A 19,867-nucleotide genomic window follows, 5' to 3' on the forward strand; every position below is an offset into this window, starting at 1 on the left:
AGCTCAGAAAAGCTCACTCATCTTTATCATTTATCATTTATTTAACAAGAGATTCATTAATATGAACCACACTGAGCTGCATGGCTCACGTCCCCCTTTAGGCCAGAGAAACATCCTTGTTTCATATCCTGAGGGTCTAAGCTGTGCATGATTAATCATTTAGTTGCTATGGAGCTTGAAGTCAACCACAAACAGTTCAGAAAAAAAAGTATTAATTATTTATTTGTGGTAAGCATGTACTACACTCATGAGATATGAGCTATATCTACATTTATACAACTGAAATGATCTGTAATATCCATAACATTATGATCGAAACCTGTTGAGAACCAAAAACGTGACTCATTGAGAATACACTGTATTCTTCTACAGTCAGATTGCCATTTACACCCCCTGCTGACTGTTAGGGTAACTACAGACTGTGCACTGCACACAGGAAGTCAGTGTGAATGTGTATTTACCAGTCTGCCTAAAGACTACAATAAGTGCTTCTGAGAAGAGTTTGCACTTATGATATTTAAGATTTATGTTTGAGAAGCCTAGTAGCAAATAGTTCCTTTGGCACATCTGCACTTTGTTTGCAAAGCAGTGCTCCATTTACCCACCCCTAAAATGCAATGTGTAGATTTTGGACAAAATTACAGTAGCCTTGATCAATTATTGCATTGCTGTATCGTGCCCAACTGATGATGAGGACCAATCCTAATAATTTTAGCATGGAGAAAAGAAAAAAGAGCAGATATCATCAGAAAAAGAAATTCTTGTTTTACATAACATACTATCTGATAAAACGAATCAGCGTAAACCAACACCATGTGGGCAAAAAAAAGTCAATATATTGCAAAGAAAGCAGTTTTACTGCAAAGGTTCATGTAGTAACAATAAGGTGTTTTCACTGAATACAGTCCCATAATGCACTAATCAGAAAACAGTTATTTTAAATGGTAATAATATTACACAAAAATAACACTTTTTATATATTAATGAAATAAAAAAATAATAAAAAAAAAATAGTAACCATAAGAGACTTCTTTCAAAAACATTAAAAAACTTAAAGGGGTCATATGATGCGATTTAATTTTTTCCTTTCTCTTTGGAGTGTTACAAGCTCTTGGTGCATGAAGAAGATCTGTAAAGTTGCACAGACGAAAGTCTCAAATCCAAAGAGATATTCTTTATCAAAGTTAAAACTCTGCTACGCCCCCCCTGAACGGCTCCTCATTCAAACACCGCCCCCACATCTCTATGTCACTATGTGGACATATTTGCATAATACCGCCCAAATGTTTACGCAAAGAAAGAAGGCGTGGCTTCATGAACCGCAGTTAGTGTTGAAGCAGCCATGTCAGGAAGATGCTGTGTTTTAGTTTTCTAGGTGAAAAGCAAAAGCACTTTATTTGGCCTTCCGAAAGTAGATGCATTTAGGAATCTTTAAGATTACGTACAACAGAACAGCAATGCATTTTATGGACGACTGTTTCGTGAACCTAGGAGAGGAGGTAATTCTGACTTTGCTACGACAATCTGGCGCTTCTGAATCAGCTACTGTAAGTATGTTTTGTTATTAGTTTAAGAATTTGCTATTGACTGTATGTGTGTATGTGTGTGCGTGCACGTGTGTGTGTGAGAGAGACAGAGAGAGAGACAGAGACAGAGAGAGAGACAGAGACAGAGAGAGAGAGAGAGACAGGGTCACACAGTGGAGTCAGTTGTCTTAACCGTCCATGGCTTGTGTACTGCAAACACATAGGACTTCATCATCACCGTATCTGTCATGTGACTCTGTTCCCTTTTCGGGCTTGAACTGATGGGTAAAACTAAGGACATTATTAGCTGTCTTTACATTTATTTTGAAAGATGAATCTGTTACTGGGTCAGTTGGCCAAGCACTACATTTTCGACCTAGTGCTTGTAGAAAATGACCCGTTAAAAATACACTGGGTCAGTTGGCCAATCAGAGCAGACTGCACTTGTCAGAAGGAGGGACTTTGTAGAAAATGACCCGTTAGAGAGAGTCAGGGCATAGAGGACCTACAATAATGTACAGTATTTGAAAAAGAATGTTTTTTGAACATTAAAGCATGTCAACATATTCTGTTACACCAAATACAAAAAATAATGATCTTTTAAAAAAGCATCATATGACCCCATTAACTCCATACTTTTAAATAAACACAATAATAATGGCAGCGGTGACAATCCAAAACACACACACACACACACACATATATAATGTATTCTATATCACATTGTAACTAGGGACTCCTAAACACTGGATTTATGGCAGCGGTGACAAGGCACAATAGGCATCAGATGTGCTTCATCAAGTGCTGCCAGCATTTTTTAGAGTCCATCTTTCAGCTCCACAATATTCGGCAGATAGGCAGACCATCAGTCACAATACATATTAAATCTACGTCATACCCTGAGATTGCACAAGGTTTAATTTAATCATTAACTTAAACCACAACATCACTTATTAAAGTTAATTATTTACTTGATCCAGAGGATCACAAGTTTATTTCCTCTTTATTGCACAAGGTTTTGTTGTTGCATGATCAGACACTCCTACTGCTGGATTCCCGAATGCCATTGGTGGCCTGCATAACTAGCCATAGCTTTTGAAAGTATGATCATAATGTTTCAATTCTCTGCCATGAGCCTGATTGAACCACTTGAATGTTTGTTAGATTGATTTTCTGTTGGGTCTGGGATCATGAGAGGTTAAAACATTTTTAAAAAATTGCAAATAAAAATACTGAAAGATAGCAGAAACTGAAATATCGGTTTATATTTATTGCAATCCATAGGTACAGTGGTTGGAGGTACCTGTACTAAACACTGGTGAATACATATACTGAAAGACCCCAGAGAGTAACAAAAAATGAAAAAAGATAATTGCAATATTTTTTTTTTATTATTTAAGCCTACACAAATTATATTAACCTCTATAATAATGAGTGCTTGCATTATTTTGTCCAACCCCTGTGTCTTTTAGTTTCAATCAGTTTTGTGTTCCCTAATCACATTAAAAGTCACACTATCCAGAGTCAGTCAGGAGAGCTACAGTAGGAAGTCACTACTGCATCCTGTTTGTCTTTAATCAAACAGGCTCCAGCCATGCAAGATCCTCAAACAGACTGGCGCGTGAATGTCATGTGATGCATTTTGGATTTGTCAGCAAATACATACAGTCCTGCAGACAAAGGCATTGACTGACTGTCTTTCACTCTTTCATACAAGATCACAGCTTTGATTGCAAGTATATGATCAGCAACTTTGCATGTGCGTTGATGTGACCTGCAGCTTAATGCCAAATTCATCCCCAAATCAGCACTTCATGAGTTAAAATCTAGCCAGCCTGACAGTGACTCCAACTATGTTTATTCAGAGATTTCTTCCACTCATCTTTAGAAGAAATACTGAAGGAACCATCTTACCTTCTATGGGCGGCCTTTGAAAATGGTGTTGAACAATATGGAGGGGAATTGCAGTCACACAATGCAGTCATTTCAATAGGAATCCACACTAGTGAGAACTTAGATATCTCCATGCAGATTTTTGTCTGTGAAATTTTGCTACATTTTGGCTAAAGTGACTAGACCTTAAGAACCACTGATCTATAACATATCAGCAAATCTGTTCGACTGCTGCAAACAAACACCTGCATAAAGCACCTCCATTGTCGCAAATGCCTTCAGACTTGCAATAGCAGAAGGTTTATATAGCTTACATACTGTATTCATAATGTATGTACAAAAATCTTAAACTTGAGATATTTTTAGGTATACAGCGCACAGGTATTTCAAACTTAGCCTACTACCATTTTCAACACTTACTCTTAATGTGTGTGCATAAAGCATCCTTGAAAGACATTCTAAACAGCATTTTGAGGAATTAGCTCGGGTTTTGACATCAAGCCAACATCAACTGTAAACTGAAAGGGGCGTGTACACCTATTCTGTTCTGTAGACTTTGTTCTTCAATGCCAGGCTTCAAGGACAATAACGATGCATGTTTCATACCTTTGATACCCCTCATGCACAATTCTCACTATTCATTCTTTCCTGATCAGGAAGGAGCAAGACTTCTACCATTAAGCGCGCTTATGACCTGTAATTCACCTGACGCACTACAGGACCGCAGTGAGGTGTAATTACTGTAAACACATCCACTTACTCAATGAAGAAACTCGCTCCTTCCTTCGTAAATCCTTCCTCCCAACCTGTGGGTAGATCTAGGAGGCAAGAAAAATAGCACGTTTGCGGAACTTTTAGCATTCATTTATTCTTTCATGCGTAGCCTATGCAACACGACATATCACTTAAATACTGAAATCTCTAAAGCTAAATGGAAGCATGAATGCACTTACCGGATCGGATCATGTGTCCAGAATTGACAGGTTCACCAGTGCAGGGATGAAGCCAAGAAGTGCTTCTCGTCTTCATCGCTGACAGGAAAACAAAACCACCTGTTAGCGTGCGCGATGCAATTGGCTGGGAAACACTCGAACGGTATGGGGATGAGAAAAGAAATTGGGGGGGGGTCTTACTAATGTCATATTAAGCATATATCCTCACTTTATGAAACAAGACCCCTGCCGTCGCAGCACACCCCGTAACAGTAGTTTCTCAGGTAAGGTGTCCCGCCGGAGCGGCGGCCGCCATTATTCCCGTTGTAAAGTCCCGTCTACCTCATATTCCCTCCGCGCTGTCCTCCTTTGCAGCGCTCGGGCAAAAGGCGATTAAAGGGGAGGGCTAACTTTGCACTTGGCTTTCAGTGACTAAGGTTGCCCGACAAAAAAAGATAAATTCCTTACAATACAGACTATCGTCCTGAAAACGTAGAGGAAATCCATTTGCTCACGCTCTTGAGATATCATGTAATATATTTATAATAATATATTGTCCATTTTTTAAGTCATCCAAAAACAGATTTTAAGTCAACACTTGTCTGTATTTTGTTTTGTAGTGCTGGGTGTTTCCAATGTATTTGAATGTTCCCTATGCATGTCTTTCAAAGCATGATTTTTATTTATTATATTAGATTCTGCTGTTTGTGAGATTTTTTTGTTGCAGCAATACCCTGTGGGTTTGCCATGTCTGTGTAATATAAACGCATACAGTTTCCGCTTCTTATCCATAGGTTAGTTAAGCTTTATTTACACAAATGCAGATTTGATAAAGATTCTGTAAGTTTTGTGACATTTAAAAATGACTTGATAATTTATTTTAATCAGTAAAATAAGACACTCTGAAAGAAGAGTGTCTTAAAACTCTTTACAATTCTTAAACTGCAATAGCCTATATACTGATTATCTATTTATTTGTCTTTTTATTTTATTTATTTATTGTGGGTTGTTTATTTATATCTATCCCTGCTTGGAATTACTGTGGGTTGTGGGTTGTGTGTGTGTGTGTGTGTGTTGTGTTGTGTGTGTGTGTGTGTGTGGTGTGTGTGTGTGGGTGGTGTGTGTGTGTGTGTGTGTGTGTTTTCTTTCTTATTTCTTTGGACATACTACTCCAGTTGTAAATTTCCACAGAAAATAGTAGCCAGATTACCTGTTTCCACTTACCATCTGCAACAATAACACAGACTTGGCAACCTGCCTGTTGTATTACTCATAGTTACTTTACATATTTACAATAAAATAGTTTGGGCCGTTGTTAGCCTACGTTATTTCTACTTGATCCACTTAAAATTACTTTCATATGTTTAAACATAATGTATATTAACACATTTTCTTTGTGATCTTCACAGTAGACATGGATCTTTTGCCAAGATTATTTATTAGGGATGCCAGTACTGTACATAAAAGGTTCACTCTATTTATTTTTTGTGATGGTGTTCCGTATTGTGACACCTAGAGGCTAGTTGTCCCCCCAACATAAGTACAAGCAAAAGTTATTAGTTACTGATACGAGGAAGGAATGTTTTGAGAAGATGAGTCTGGGTCAGCATGCAGAGGGAGGACCAAGCTTCTTTCAGGGGTCTAGAAGTCCTTCCCCCTGCAAATCAGGTCCAAACCCCTGGACCTGGACCAGTCAGTGCAGCTTCAGTTAATATTAACAAAGTGGCATGACAGTTGTGGGTGGGTTTAGAGACGCTTGGATGGTCTTGAATTATAAATACAATATTTATTTATCACTTTAGCTCGCTATCAAATAGTTTTTATTCCAGAAATAAATGTTAATTGTATTATAATAATAACAATTTTTGGTTGCAGTCACAGCTGCCCCAAACATGCCCTGTCTCTCCAACTTCTGCCTCTCCCACGCTGGCTTTCTACGCAAGGATCCTAGGTAGCATCTTGCACCTTGGGCTTTGAGGCACTAATATTGTAGTGTTTTACTTAAATAATAAATACATTAAAAAACAAATTGTGCCATGTTTCCAATTTGGACTCATATTGTTTAATTCTATCTAATGGGGCATGGGTGCATAAAGTTCTCAGCCTTATATTTTAATTCTTAGAGGATGAAGTATGTTGCATATATAATTTACCATTTTCAATGTGGAATTATCTAAATAAATTTTCATCAAAATAATTTAATAAATTCAATTACATTTTTTGGGTAAGGTTTTAGTACATAATCAAAATAAAAGATGCATAGTGAATGTAAAAGAGTACATAATCAAAATCAATATATATATATATATATATATATATTATATATATATATATATATATATATATATTATAATATATATATAAAACTTTATATTTATATTTTACTTATGATCCTAGGCTTTAGCTATCTATACCAACAAAATTAATATATTTAGTTCTCGTGTATTTTTTAAATTTTTTAAAAAATAAATACTTAAAAATATCGTTTGTAGTCTGGTTTTTTTTGTTACTACTTAGGTAGCTTCATATTTTAATTCAGGATATGAAAAAAATATATAAAGATGGATACAACACATGCTCAGTGGTCCCCCCCACCTTGTGTTGGTTGTCCATGCAGCACATACTGTAACAGGCAAACCACTGAAGAGAGATGAACTGTATGGAACCGAATCAAAGGTTTGCTCTCTGGTTCCTTCATTTGTGCCACAATATTTCAAGAAATGTAGAACATACAGAGAGCTGCTGTTCCAAAATAATATTTCAAGAAATGTATATGCAGGCTACACGGAACTATATTCAGTTCATTGTCTCTGGTATATGTACAGCTTTTATCGCACTCTGGTTTTGGAATGTTGATGGTAGTCTGATTTATTATAGAGAGGCAGCTAAATAAAGATTCAGACCCTATTCAGCTTCCCAAACAGTAAAAGGGTCCTGGGTGTTTTTTTTTTGCGCGGCAGGGACTGGGGGGGACTCGTAAGAGAAGAAGGAAAGCTCAACACACGCAAAATACTGAAGATGAAAACCCTAGTCCCAGACTCCAGAGCAGAAGCCCTCAGACTGGGCAGAAGGTCACCCTTCCAACAGGACAAAGAGGGGAGCTGTGAAGCACACAAACAGAAAGAGTGGCTTATAGACAAACTCTGTGAATGTCCCTTGAGTGGTCCATGCAGCCACAGCCTGAGCTTGAAAACCCAATCAAACCTTCTGGAGGGAACCTGAAAATGTGCGTTGCCCCCATCCAACCTGTACAGAGTTTGAAGAGTGAAGAGATGACGGAGAAGAATGTCAGATATTTGCCAAATGCAGATGTGCAAAGCTTGTCGCATCAAACAAAAAAGACTTGAGGTTGTAAAGGTGCTTCAACTTCAAGTACTGAGTTAAGGGTATGAATATTTATTCAAAGTACGTAATTAGGTTTTTCATTTTTTATCATTTGACCAAAGGTGCCACATATCAGTTTTTTGCTTTGTCAGTATGGTGTATGGAAGGGTAGGGATTGATGTACAAAAAAAAAAAAAAAAAAAAGCAGTTTCTGAAACGAGTTGGCTGAGCATCAGCATTTAAACGTGAAAAAAATGCAGGGAGGGAAATGACTACTTTCCTAAGGCCACCATACACACAACACCTAATTTTTTATATTATATATTTTATGTACTTTTATTATAATGGTGCATTATTCTTGACAGTAAAGATTTTTACAAAACGATTTCTAGGGTCAATTAAAATGCTGTTCTTTTTTTTTCTTTCCTATTATTCATCAAAGAATCCATGAAAACATAGGAATCAACAATTTTCTCAAAAAAAAAATTGTAAACACATTAAACCATAAAATAATGAAAAGCATTACAAACATTTTACAAACTCCAAAACTGTTTAACAGTTACACACAAACACAAAAGCAATTAACCAAAATGATTAGGCCTCTCACTCACATTCACCAAAAATGATCCGTGCAGCCTGCTGCATTCTAATTTGAATACTCAAATATTTTTTACATATCAGACAGGGAAGGCATCACCATTTGTAATGATTCCCATTTTTAAACCATATACATGTACACTGACTGTTGCACATTACTGTGCCCATCAGTACAATTTAGAAAGTGACGTATGTAATTAAACCAACCAAGTTCGAATTATTCTCTGCAACATGAGGATTGTGTCTCGACTACCGTTGTTTTTTTTTTTTTTGTCTCAGCACACTGTGGCTGCTGACTGCTCTATTGCATCGAGGCAGTCAGCGCTTTGTAATTGAGACTCACAGAGATCCTCCTTCTCAAGCTTTGGGACTCCCCAGGATGATGTAACAGAGGCTGGGGCCATGCTGGACACCCCCTCCCCACAACACACCAGCCCCTGCCTGCAATCAAATGCAATCCTCTCAATTGCCAAATAGTGCTGTGCTTGGTTGCTTGGAGACCACAGGTCAACTTGGGTGAAGGGCGCCTTGCAACCCTCCCCACAAACTGCTTCAGATCTGCTGCCTTTCAAATCAGACACTGCTTCGTACTACAGCAAAAAAGAAAAATTACAACCCGTCAGAGCCTTGTCACTGCTAATCTAGAGTGTAAAACACTTCATAATTAGCATGTGTCCACCCTTCACATTATCAATATAAATGTGTCTGAAATGCCATCTAATTAAGGTCAAGGACAAAGCATCATTAAAAGTAGACCTGCAGTCTGCTCTCACAGCAAATGAAAGATTGCGGTAAACGATTGGGGGGGGGGGGGGGGGCTGGTTTCTTTGCACCATGCAAGCTTGTGTTGCAGCTGATGTGTCGAGGGAAGAAGATGCTAATTGAATTTCTCCTCAAGGGAGAGAGTTTTCATCACACACTTGGTTTTTTAACCCTCTCTTACATGGGCTGCACATGGATGGTCCCCGCCAGAAAAAAAGGATTTCTGCACCTCTACATTCAGAGTCTGAGGACACTATGACACTCGTATGATGAAACCATAACACAAATGAGCCAGGACACAGTGTTGCAAGGAAATCAAAGTGGATATTTCAATCAAATGCAGGATGTGATAATGGAACAATTGCAGAGTAATAGCTGAAAACATACACAAAAATGTTTTCTGGAAAGCAAAAAGACTTTGCTGTCATTTAATTTATTTCTTTCAGTACAATTGCCAATGATGCAGTGAAGTCCAAATGTGCAATACATACATATACACAGCATCTGTTTTGTAGGACAAAACGGTGTAGGCTGTAATATGCACTACTAACTGCCTCCAAAGTTTTGGGAGATCAGTAAATTTTTAAAAATGGTTTTTGAAAAAGGAAGTTGCTTAGACTCATCAATTTAAAAAAAATCAAAATTCAGTTCACAGTTAATTTTTGTAAAATATTTTTTACAATTTCAAATAACTTTTATATTTAATTATATTTGAAACATTTATTTATTCCTGTTATCCTGTCACAATTCTTTAGAAATCATTTTAATATGCCGATTTGCTGCTTAATGAACATTTTTTATTATTATTAGAGTTGAAAATTGGTTGTGCTGCCTTAATCATAAATTTTGAAAGAAAACTGGGTGATATATTTGAACAAAACAATTATTAAAAAGAGTAAAATATTTTGTAACCAATATAAATGGTTTTTTACACAATCACTTGTTTAGGTTCATGTACACCTTGCAGAATAAACGTAATTAATTAAACAGTATTACCAAATTATATAAATAGCATAAAAAAAAATCTCACTGACCGCAAAACTTATTAATGGAAGGTGTCGTTGAACAAAATATATATATATATATAGAAAAAATGTAAACATTGAGGTGCAATGTAACTTTTTTGGGGAAAACAAAAAAACCCTTGTTACATTTTTTTTTTTTCATTTTCTTCAATTATAATAATAATGATAATAATAATGAAGGCCTATTGTCATGCCATTTAAAACCACTGGAATAAACAAAGGTACAATTTGCCCCAAAATTATTCATATTATTCCAAACCAATGTGACCTCTTCTTATTTTGTGATCACAAGAAGGAGATATTTTGAAAAAAAAAAATATATATATTACTGAGCTATTTTCACTGAATAAAACAACAACCCTCTGACTTTCATTGTACAGGGAAAAAAGGCCAAAGGCCAAGTCTTCTTTTGTGTTTCACGTAAAGAAAGTTATACAGGTTTGGAATGCCATTTTGGAGTGAACTATCTCTTTAAATAATAAAAAAAACCACTAGTTTAGTAACGACTGCCCAACATATCAACAATTTGTGTTAAAGATATATGTGTGATCAGTCACACTGAAGAGTCTTGGAAGCGCCACAGCAAAAAATTAATTGAAATTCAGTAGCAACGAGCTGGGTAGTAACATTCAGTAGCAGTCAAGGTGCAATGTGTGTTGGGACCACGAGCAGTGAGGTTTAAAAATGCAATTTACGTCAATATATCAGTCTAGAGGTGCCAGGTGAAGATAAGATCAATTAGTTACCAATAAGAAACCCCTTGTCGCAGATCAAGGGCTGGCTATTCGACTGTGCGCTGTACTTACAGGCCCACAGCTTTGCCCGGTGTGACAAACTTAAACAGTAGCCAATGGCCTTCTCAGGTTTCAGTGATCCTCTTTCGGAAACGGTCTCTTGTCCCGTGGAAAACTCCCCCCACGGTCCTCCGAGAGCTTGAAAAGCAAAGGACCAAGCTTGGCATCTTGTGGACTTGTACGATGGGAGAAAATTTTCACCTGGAAAACATTAGCAACATGCTGTTAATGACTGTCAGCTGACATGTTGTCTAAAGCGCCATAATGGGTGAATTCATACTATCAAATTATCGAACAAAATCCAAAATTTTGCATGCAAAAAGGTCAATAGTGTTGCGACGTATGAAGCACAGCTCACACAAAAATCAATTTCAAACCAAGCAGCTTTCTATCGGTCAGCGCAACAAAAATCTGCATGGAGAAATGGAAATTCCTAATCGCGAAACAAGAGTGACCACACCTTTAGACTGATAATTACCTTCTTAAAAGGGCAACATTTCCTCTGGTTGCCCTGAACAGCAGTCAGACCAACATGTCTTCTCCATGGCACCACTGATAATGTCTCAACGGGTAATTTGTGGCAGCAATGGCTAGAGCAACTTTACTTGGCGGGTTGCAACAGCAGCTTTGAGCGCTTTGAAGATTTTAAGAGTCTATCGGTTTGATTTTGTGTGTTTGTCACTGGGGCGAATCATGTATTGGTGCTGCTGGTGAGCTTTGAAGAGGGGCTCTGAAATTCAGTGGATGATATGGGTCATCATTCTGAGAAAGGGACCTCCATAAGGCCTCTTCTTCTTCATCTTCAGAACCTGGTTTGGAAGAATCGGAGCCTGTGGACACAGTGGACTGTGATACAGTGGGACTTTCAGCCTTCAAAACCACCTGTGGTTTGCTTTTTTCAGGAACCGCACTGGACAAACATGCTTTGAAGTGTAGAGGGTGATATGGATCCGTCGAGCTGGTTAGAAGGTCCCAGAGTTTGTCATTCTCCTCTCGTTCTCCTTCAAAACAAGAGCTGTCTGTGCTTCCCCAGCTGAACTCACTGTCTGAGAACTGACCAACTGACTGCACTTGACATGGAGCTCGGACATCCTCTGTAGATGAACTACATGAATCAGGATCACCGATGGGCTTCTGATTGCTTTACAAAAAACTCCTTTGCTGAAAACGGGAAAAAATGTGCAGTAAATGTGCAGGTGTTCCGCGCGCATTTCTCTATGATCTTCCTAGATGCTCCAAGTCATATCATGAGTACACCATGGAGTGATCTCCGATATAGAGGTTTCCGTGTCATGGAGGACACTCGGTTGCGTGGGACCAAGGTCGTCACTAGGGAGGCAACAGAGTTCATCCTCACCAAATGGACGGACAGCTCGGAGTGGGAAACTCACTCAAAGGGTCCCTGGCGAATTTGGAAAGTGGATTGGAACTCCGACCAATATGTTTTGTTGTTTTTCAAACAAGGATCGGAGCAGGAAAACCGTCGAAGGTCTCATGACCCGATTGTCAGTGCTGAATGTGTCTTGCCCTGTCTCGTCTGTAATTCTCACGATGGACCTCAAACCTGAACATCTGGAAAAAAAAAAACTGGGGACAAAGCAAAGAGTTACTGGATAGATGGATAAAAAATGCATATGATGGAATGATGGGTTTGTAATCAATAATCAACTGTATTAAAAAATCTGATAGAAAAAAAAATCATATTATGCATATTTTATGCAAAGTTTTTGTCCCTTCTCATTACAAAATAAATAAGTCAATAAGTAAATAATAATAATAATAATAATAATAATAATATGTATAATAATAAAAGATGTTTAATTCGATAAATATTTGAATTACAAATAATAAAAAATTAAATATACATAAACATAATAGGAGAAATATAACATAAATATACTATTATCAGGGTAAAATGAAATAAAGACCACATTGCATAATTTATATAGTACTAAAACAAAAACCCTGCAACTTCAAGTTTGCTCTAGAAACAGTTTGAGTTATTTGCTTTTACTAAATTCCGGTATTGCATTAATGTTTTCTTTATACGTTTTTCTCACGCTGCTCTAAAGAACATATCACCTTGTAAATAATTCACAGTCCTACACGTCATCTGGATTCCCAAACGACCCTGCACCCCATGAATGTAAATGACTAAATTTTTTTGTCTCGAATGCAGCTGAATCTAGTTTTTTATTCAAAATATGCACTTGGTGTTCATTTGAAACTTTTTAGCAGATTTGCACTTTTTATTCTCTACGAATAATACATCATTAAAGCGATCTACATATAGATAAGTGCATCTATACTGTAAATAGAATTAGTGGAATTCCGCACTGGCCAGGACCTAAGTGAATAGCAACACATTTCAATGCAAATCTATGAATCAGTAACACCCAGACTTACCCGCATCAAGGTGCAGCAGATGACCTGGACCAGAAAGCCGCAGGTGATCCCACATGCACCGGTCCGGATCTGGTTAGTCAAGGGCCAGAAGCATTCATGCCGCTGTCCCCGAAGCGCCGCCCCCGCGCCCCCCCTTCCCCCCCCCCGGTCCGCTCCGCTCCTCCTCCATCCCAACAAGTCGCTGTCACGTATGTCTGATATTCGTCCCTGGGTTTTGTTCCTCTGTAGTAATTTATCGGTCTTTGCTGTTTGGAAGTTTGCTAACCACATTCTTCCCAGATATGTGAGCGTTAACTCCGGAGCGAAAGCTGCTGAAGTCCACCTGATCACCAAGTCCGCTTACAGCACCTCCGAGTTGAAACCGCGTGCCTGCGACAAACGACTCCAACTTAAGAAAAGCGATCCACTTAATAACCAAAATATCTCCAAGCCCCCGCAACAGTGCGACCCTGTGATTTGATCGCCTTCTGTGTTAATCACATTGGCACCGCCCTCTTTAGCAACAACCCACCGGCCCACACTGATGCTTCTCCCATGACGCATGGTTTGTTGTCCCTTGTGAAATATCATGAACACAGGAGGGTTACATATTGCTATCTTACATCACGCAATTACGGCAAGCAATTTTATGTGTTAGACACGTAATTATTCAATTTATTTAATGATAAAGTAATGAATCTGAAAAAACATTAGTTGTTTTTTTTTTGCCACTCGATGACGTCGAGGACTGGATCCAAGCTGTGGGGAATTCTGCTCTCAACAATCCAGATGGAACTTATAGTTTTGTATTGTATAAACAGTTAAAAAAATTAATATGCACTAAAAGTAAACTTGCAATTGGATTTTTCAGATCTGCACATAAAGCCTCAGTAAAAACATGCTAATTATTCCTGAGGCAAATTTCAATCCCTTGGTACGCTTCTTGCGTCATTACGTACATTACACTGTTGTTTTTGAGCATATGCTTAAATTACTAATGTTACTGAGAAAAAAAAAAACACTTGGAAAAATTACAAGAGATATAACTTCCAGTACAATATGTCAGATGGGCACATTAATTGAATCTGTAACGAGGACGAAGTCAGCCCATTACACTTAATGAAACTGTCACATAGATTACAAATGTAGGCTAGCTTACTATTATGCATAATATTTAAAATTGAAACTTAAGTTAGTGTTTTCATTAATTTCTTGTGTGCATTACAAATATTTGTGATAATTTAGGCTTTTTTTAAAACATTACAGCGTTGCCTAAGCCAAGTGCAATACATGTCAAAATACAAATCATAATGTCTATGATTTTAATCTATCAATGTATTATTTGATGGGAAGCAGATGGAATTTTCATTATCATCTCTATCCCTTTGCACTGTTTTTCTGTCTTCCAAAATACAAAATGTACATGTACAGCAGCCCTGCGTGACTGTCAAGGAGCGAAACCTATAGTGTCTAATCATACATATTTCTTCATCAGTAAACCCTCACTCTGGAGACGAAGTAAATGTGTGCACTGGCCTGACTGCTTTTCTCTTTCTCTCCAGATGCTTTCTCACAGCAACAGCCGGTTTAATGAGGTGGTGCAGAAACGCTGGCAGATCTGAGGTCAGGCCTTTTAGACCTTTAGAATTTTACTACAATGACAAGTGCACCCTGGGGCCACACCCACAAGAATCCCAAAGGTTCACACCAACACCTCAGCAGAAATCATGTAGTGTGTGAGGGTCAAAGCTTTGAAAGGTATAGTCCACCACAAAATACTCACCCTCATTCATTTTTAAACTTCTGACTTTCTTCTGTGGAACACAAAACGATTTGTATTTTGAAGGAATGTTGGCGAACTAATGATTTGGGTTACCCATTTGCTTCATAAATCATACAGGTTTGGTAACTAACAATCTCTCATATGTAAGTCAACATGGGTAAAGGAATGAAGAAGAATTTACTTTTTGGAGTGAACTATTCCTCCTAGAGATGGTGGTTCGGTGGCACGTATTAAAGCTATGGCGCGCAGCTTTAAGCCCACAAAATCCACCAGTGGTGGTTGTAGCGGTAATGCTGAAAAAAGCTATTAAACAAGTCATGTAACGGTTTCATTCTAAATAAAGCGTGGATAATATTACAATCAAAAGTAGTTAGAAGAAAAAATAAAGTTAACAAAATGTAGAACTGATTTTTTTTTTTTTTTTAAAAATTAAAATTAAGCTGAAGTGCGTAAATTACTAAAACTGATTTTTTTTTTTTTTTTAAAAAGTTAAATTTCGTTATACTAAATGGCAAAAAGCACATAACATTACTTAAAAGCTTGAAAAAAAAAATCGCAAAAGAGGGTACATTCCAAAATATAATCAATACTATGAATAAGGTGATTATAGTTAATACTAAAATATACACAGAGAAATCACGAGCATAAACATTAACTCGATCTCATCAAGGATAGAGACTAATTAAACCTGCTTATAATAAAAGAGTATAATAAAATAAAAAACAAATCGCTGTATAACAGAATTCAAAGTTTTTTTTTTTTTTTTTTTTTAAATTTTTTTTTTTTTTTTTTTTTTTTTTTTTTTGTTTTTTTTTTTTTTTTTTTTTTTTACACTATGCCAAATAGAAAATATTGAAAGGGCAATAGAAGTAATAACTGGATACAACTATACAAGTTAATGAAAAAAAGAGAGAATTATTATGAAACTAACTTCAACTAGTGCGTGTGTTTCAGTGCCTGCCCCCCTACTGGTTTCAAGACTTATTTTTATCCATGTTAAAGAAACCTCAGAACAAAGATATAAGACTGCGAGAGGTGTTCAAAAACCTTTTATCATTTTCCTTAATAGAGAGACAGGGAATTACAGCAAAACATTGATTATCACAGGGTCAGGTTAAGATAAACCAATAAATAAAAATGGGCCACTGAGGTAATATCCATTCAAAAATATGTATTTTTGACAGTCATAAAACAGCGAATCAAGTCACTATTTTCAGAGTTAACGCTGACAATCTTGTACATCTTTTTAAAAAATGCTGGTAAAACTCATAGATTAAGATTCAGCTGAGTTCTGGCAGTAGCTTTTGAGCCACATGTGCCGTTCCCTTTTTTAAATAGAGGGGTTCATTATTACAAATTCATCGGTGCCATTTAAATAAAAAAACAGCTTGACCCAACTCTGATCACTCCATGGGAAGTACATACTACATTATCTTACAAAAACATGGCCTTTTTAAACCACAAATGTACTGAGAAGAGCGAAAATGAAAGGAGGGCATGTGAAGGCACCCTGTTATTGTTCCCTAAAGGGAAGTGGTCGCGAGTTTGTTCAGTTCATTTGGCACGATATCAAAAGCACAGTGAACTCTGCTGTGCTTGTTTTGGAGGGAGCTCCAGAAACCAGAGACAGACTTTTTACTGTTTCTTTTTTGCCTATGTAGAAAAGGAAAGTGTAAAAAATGTGAGCAGTTTTAAAAAACTAACAAGTGTCGATCTCTATATATATATATTCTTATATAATATAAACCTGTTATTTAAGTGAGCCGTTTGGTCCAAGTTCCAAATGTAACAGTACACGAGTGTTGATTTCACACATAAAGTTAGGTGGATTCGATTCTTTCCACAAGGACTCAACCTTGATTAGTTGTCAATATAGAGAGAGAGGAGGAGAGAGAGGAGAGAGAGGAGAGAGGGACTGCAGGGGGGAATCTGAAGTGGTCCTGTAGGGCCAAGTGCTGCAGTAACAACACGCGTTTATGGAAGACTCGGGGGCGAGGAATGGTTGGAATCTAAAATGTAGGGGCACTGTGGTGAGCTTGTACCACTTGACAGTTTCTCTGCTCAGGTCAAAGTCTTGAGAGGCTGAGCGTGGTATCGCCACCCAAACAGCAGTTCTCTCGCAGAGGGACTCTTGCACTGAGTCACGCATCAGTTGAAGCTGCCCTTTGCTTCAGGGGGTTCTCTTACTGTATGCCGGACTTGACACCAGCTACAAACCAAGAAAAGAAGGACGTTGTTTATTAGCTTTCCATATAAGCAGAAATAATCATGCAGGGTTACACAGCGTAGGTTTTGGGTACCAGTTCATTAAATGTGTGTTCATAGTTTTCCCAGCGCTTTTTGTTTTGCGTTTGGCAAGGGTTTTGTGGGGGTATGGGAGAAGGTATGGTTTCACCTAAGGGTTTGGGTCTGCTCCGTACATGTGTACAGTCTGTGTTTGGGAGAACAAAACGGATGAGATTTTGGAATGAACAGAAGCTGAGGTTTGAAGATGTGTGCTATACTGTTATTCCTTACCAGGTCTTTAATGTGCATGACAATGAATGAAGTAGCGGGCTGTGTTCTGTGCGGGGAACACTGACGAGCTTCACCTCAAACCCTACGCGGCCAGTAGGTGGGGACTCTACTTGGAGGAATCTCTGCCAAATGGACATCGGATCTATGAAAGACAAGATCATGATAATATGCGTGCTTAAAAGTTCTGAAATACACACAACTCTAAGCTCGATGACAGTCTACATGGAGCTACTCTCAAAAAAAATAACTATTAGCATGTAGAAATTCATTGATTTGAATACTTAAAATTGAAAAACTGTACAAGAATTTGAAATATGACGCACATACCTCGGGTTTGTGAGAGGGTCCTTCAAACCCATAGCGTCTTGTTATCTCTCGCAATATGGTGGTAAGAAGGTGTAGATCAGATCACACTCACGACAATAGGAAAACAAACACAATTCACATCAAGTAACACTTATGTACACCACTGTTCTCAAGTTTGACACATCTGTAAGAGACTTTTCAGAACAAATTGATTACTGATATTAACGCAAGGATGCATGATATGCAGCAAAATTGCTCAGTCGTTTATGATTGTAAATAAGATGCAGCCTTTTGTTAGACATGTAAGAGACTCCAAAAAACATGTGTGAAAAGACATTCAGGACAATGTATTACTACAAAATCACAGTGCCATATTCATTGTTGAGTGATTTAATTGGTTGAATCCTCATCAGCTGCCTGAGATTAAAGGGATACTCACCCCAAAATGAGGATAATTTACAGTAATCACCCCCAAGTTGGGTTGGCCAAAACACATAAAAGCTCTGTGCGTCTTCGGAACAAAATTTAAGCTCTTTTGGCATGAACACCGGGGAGGCCTGTGACTGTTCCATAGGACGTGCCAAGTAAATAACAGTGTCAAGGTCCATAGAAAGGTATGAAAGTCGTCGTCAGAATACCGTCCATCTGCCATCAGACGTGCAATCTGAGTGATAGGAAGCGGACGGAAACACTCTTTGTGTAAGCGAAGGAAAACAAAAAATAACGACTGTATTCAACGAAATATATGCCTTGTCAACAGGTCTCCTCTGTGTTCTCTCCATATCGCTGTATGCTCTTCTGCGCCACAAGGATGCACTGTTTCTACTGTCTATTTAGCTTGATTTGAAAGAAAACAGTGCATCCTTGTGGCGCTGATGACACAAAAAGAGCATACGCAGCATACAGCTGATATGAGAAGAGACACAGAGGAGACTGTGACAAAGGAATTGTTGAATAACGTCGTTATTTTTGTTTTCGTGTCGCTTACAAAAAGTGTTCCCACTTGCTTCATATCACCCAGATTGCACATCTGATGGCAGACGGAGTATTCTGACGATGACTTTTTCATACCATTTTGGACCTTAACACTGTTATGTACTTGGCAGTATATGGGACAGTCACAGGCCTCCCGTTTTTTCATCCAAAAATATCGTAAATTGTGTTCCCAAGACGAACTAACTAAGCTTTTACGGTTTGGAACGACATGGGAGTTAGTGATAAATGACAAAATTTTCATTTTGGGGGTGGAGTATCCCTTTAACAAAAAAAAAAAAAAGATGATTTTACAGACTAACATTTTAAAGCAAACAAATGTTTATGTTAAATTTCCATCCAGTTCACGATGAGTGACTTCTGGTTGAACCAGCTCATCAGATGGTGCACATAGCTGCTCAATTATCCACTCTTCCTTTTGGATGCCACATCCTTGATATGTGTACGTCCAAGTCCCATTTTACTGGGAAACTATCTATAAACAGAAAAAAGAACCTTTAGGAACATTAGAAGTGTTAGAATTTTGACAAACCATGTAACACCCCAGAGGTGAATTCATATATCCCCGGCAGCTTCCAAGAGGGAAAAAAGTATGGCAAACTTGTTGTGCAGTTCCCTGGAAACTCATCAAAGGTGCGGAAGACAAACTGCTGGCATCACTTTGACCTTCGCCTAAGGATACGGATAACATACGTCTGAAAGATATTGATGAAGGATAGGTGAAAATAGAAAAATGATTGGAAAATTCGATTTACAAAAAAATTACATAAACTACTTTATAAACTCCTCTTAAATATTAGTCTCACATAGTGCTTGTCTGGATTGTATTCTCTTCTGATATGAAAAATATGGAGGGCATCTCGGATCCGTGCCATCCTGCTTTATTGTGTATGTCCGGGGTAGAGCGAAGGAGAGGATTGGTCCATCATTAGAAGGAATGACCAGAGAAACGCCAACTGGGCAAGGTTATGGGATGAAGAAATGAAACATTGTGGCCACACTGCCAAGACTAGATTCAATCAACGTATAG

General features: G+C 37.9%; 1 protein-coding gene and 2 pseudogenes across 1 annotated transcript in view; all 3 read right to left on the minus strand.

Annotated features, from left to right (window-relative positions):
* LOC109064015 (pleckstrin homology domain-containing family A member 7-like) overlaps positions 1–4,448 on the minus strand; it is an 85,594-nt gene extending 81,146 nt beyond the window's left edge. Inside the window, 2 exon segments of the mRNA XM_042775812.1 lie at positions 4,180–4,237; positions 4,373–4,448. Coding sequence (XP_042631746.1) covers positions 4,180–4,237; positions 4,373–4,448 — 134 coding nt within the window.
* Positions 4,449–8,547: 4,099 nt separating this feature from the next.
* On the minus strand, positions 8,548–17,897 carry LOC122148637 (annotated as a pseudogene).
* A 1,342-nt stretch (positions 17,898–19,239) lies between these two features.
* LOC109084574 overlaps positions 19,240–19,867 on the minus strand; it is a 33,437-nt pseudogene continuing 32,809 nt past the window's right edge.

The sequence above is a fragment of the Cyprinus carpio genome, chromosome A18 (genome assembly GCF_018340385.1).
Source record: "Cyprinus carpio isolate SPL01 chromosome A18, ASM1834038v1, whole genome shotgun sequence".
NCBI classification, from domain to species: Eukaryota; Metazoa; Chordata; class Actinopteri; order Cypriniformes; family Cyprinidae; genus Cyprinus; species Cyprinus carpio.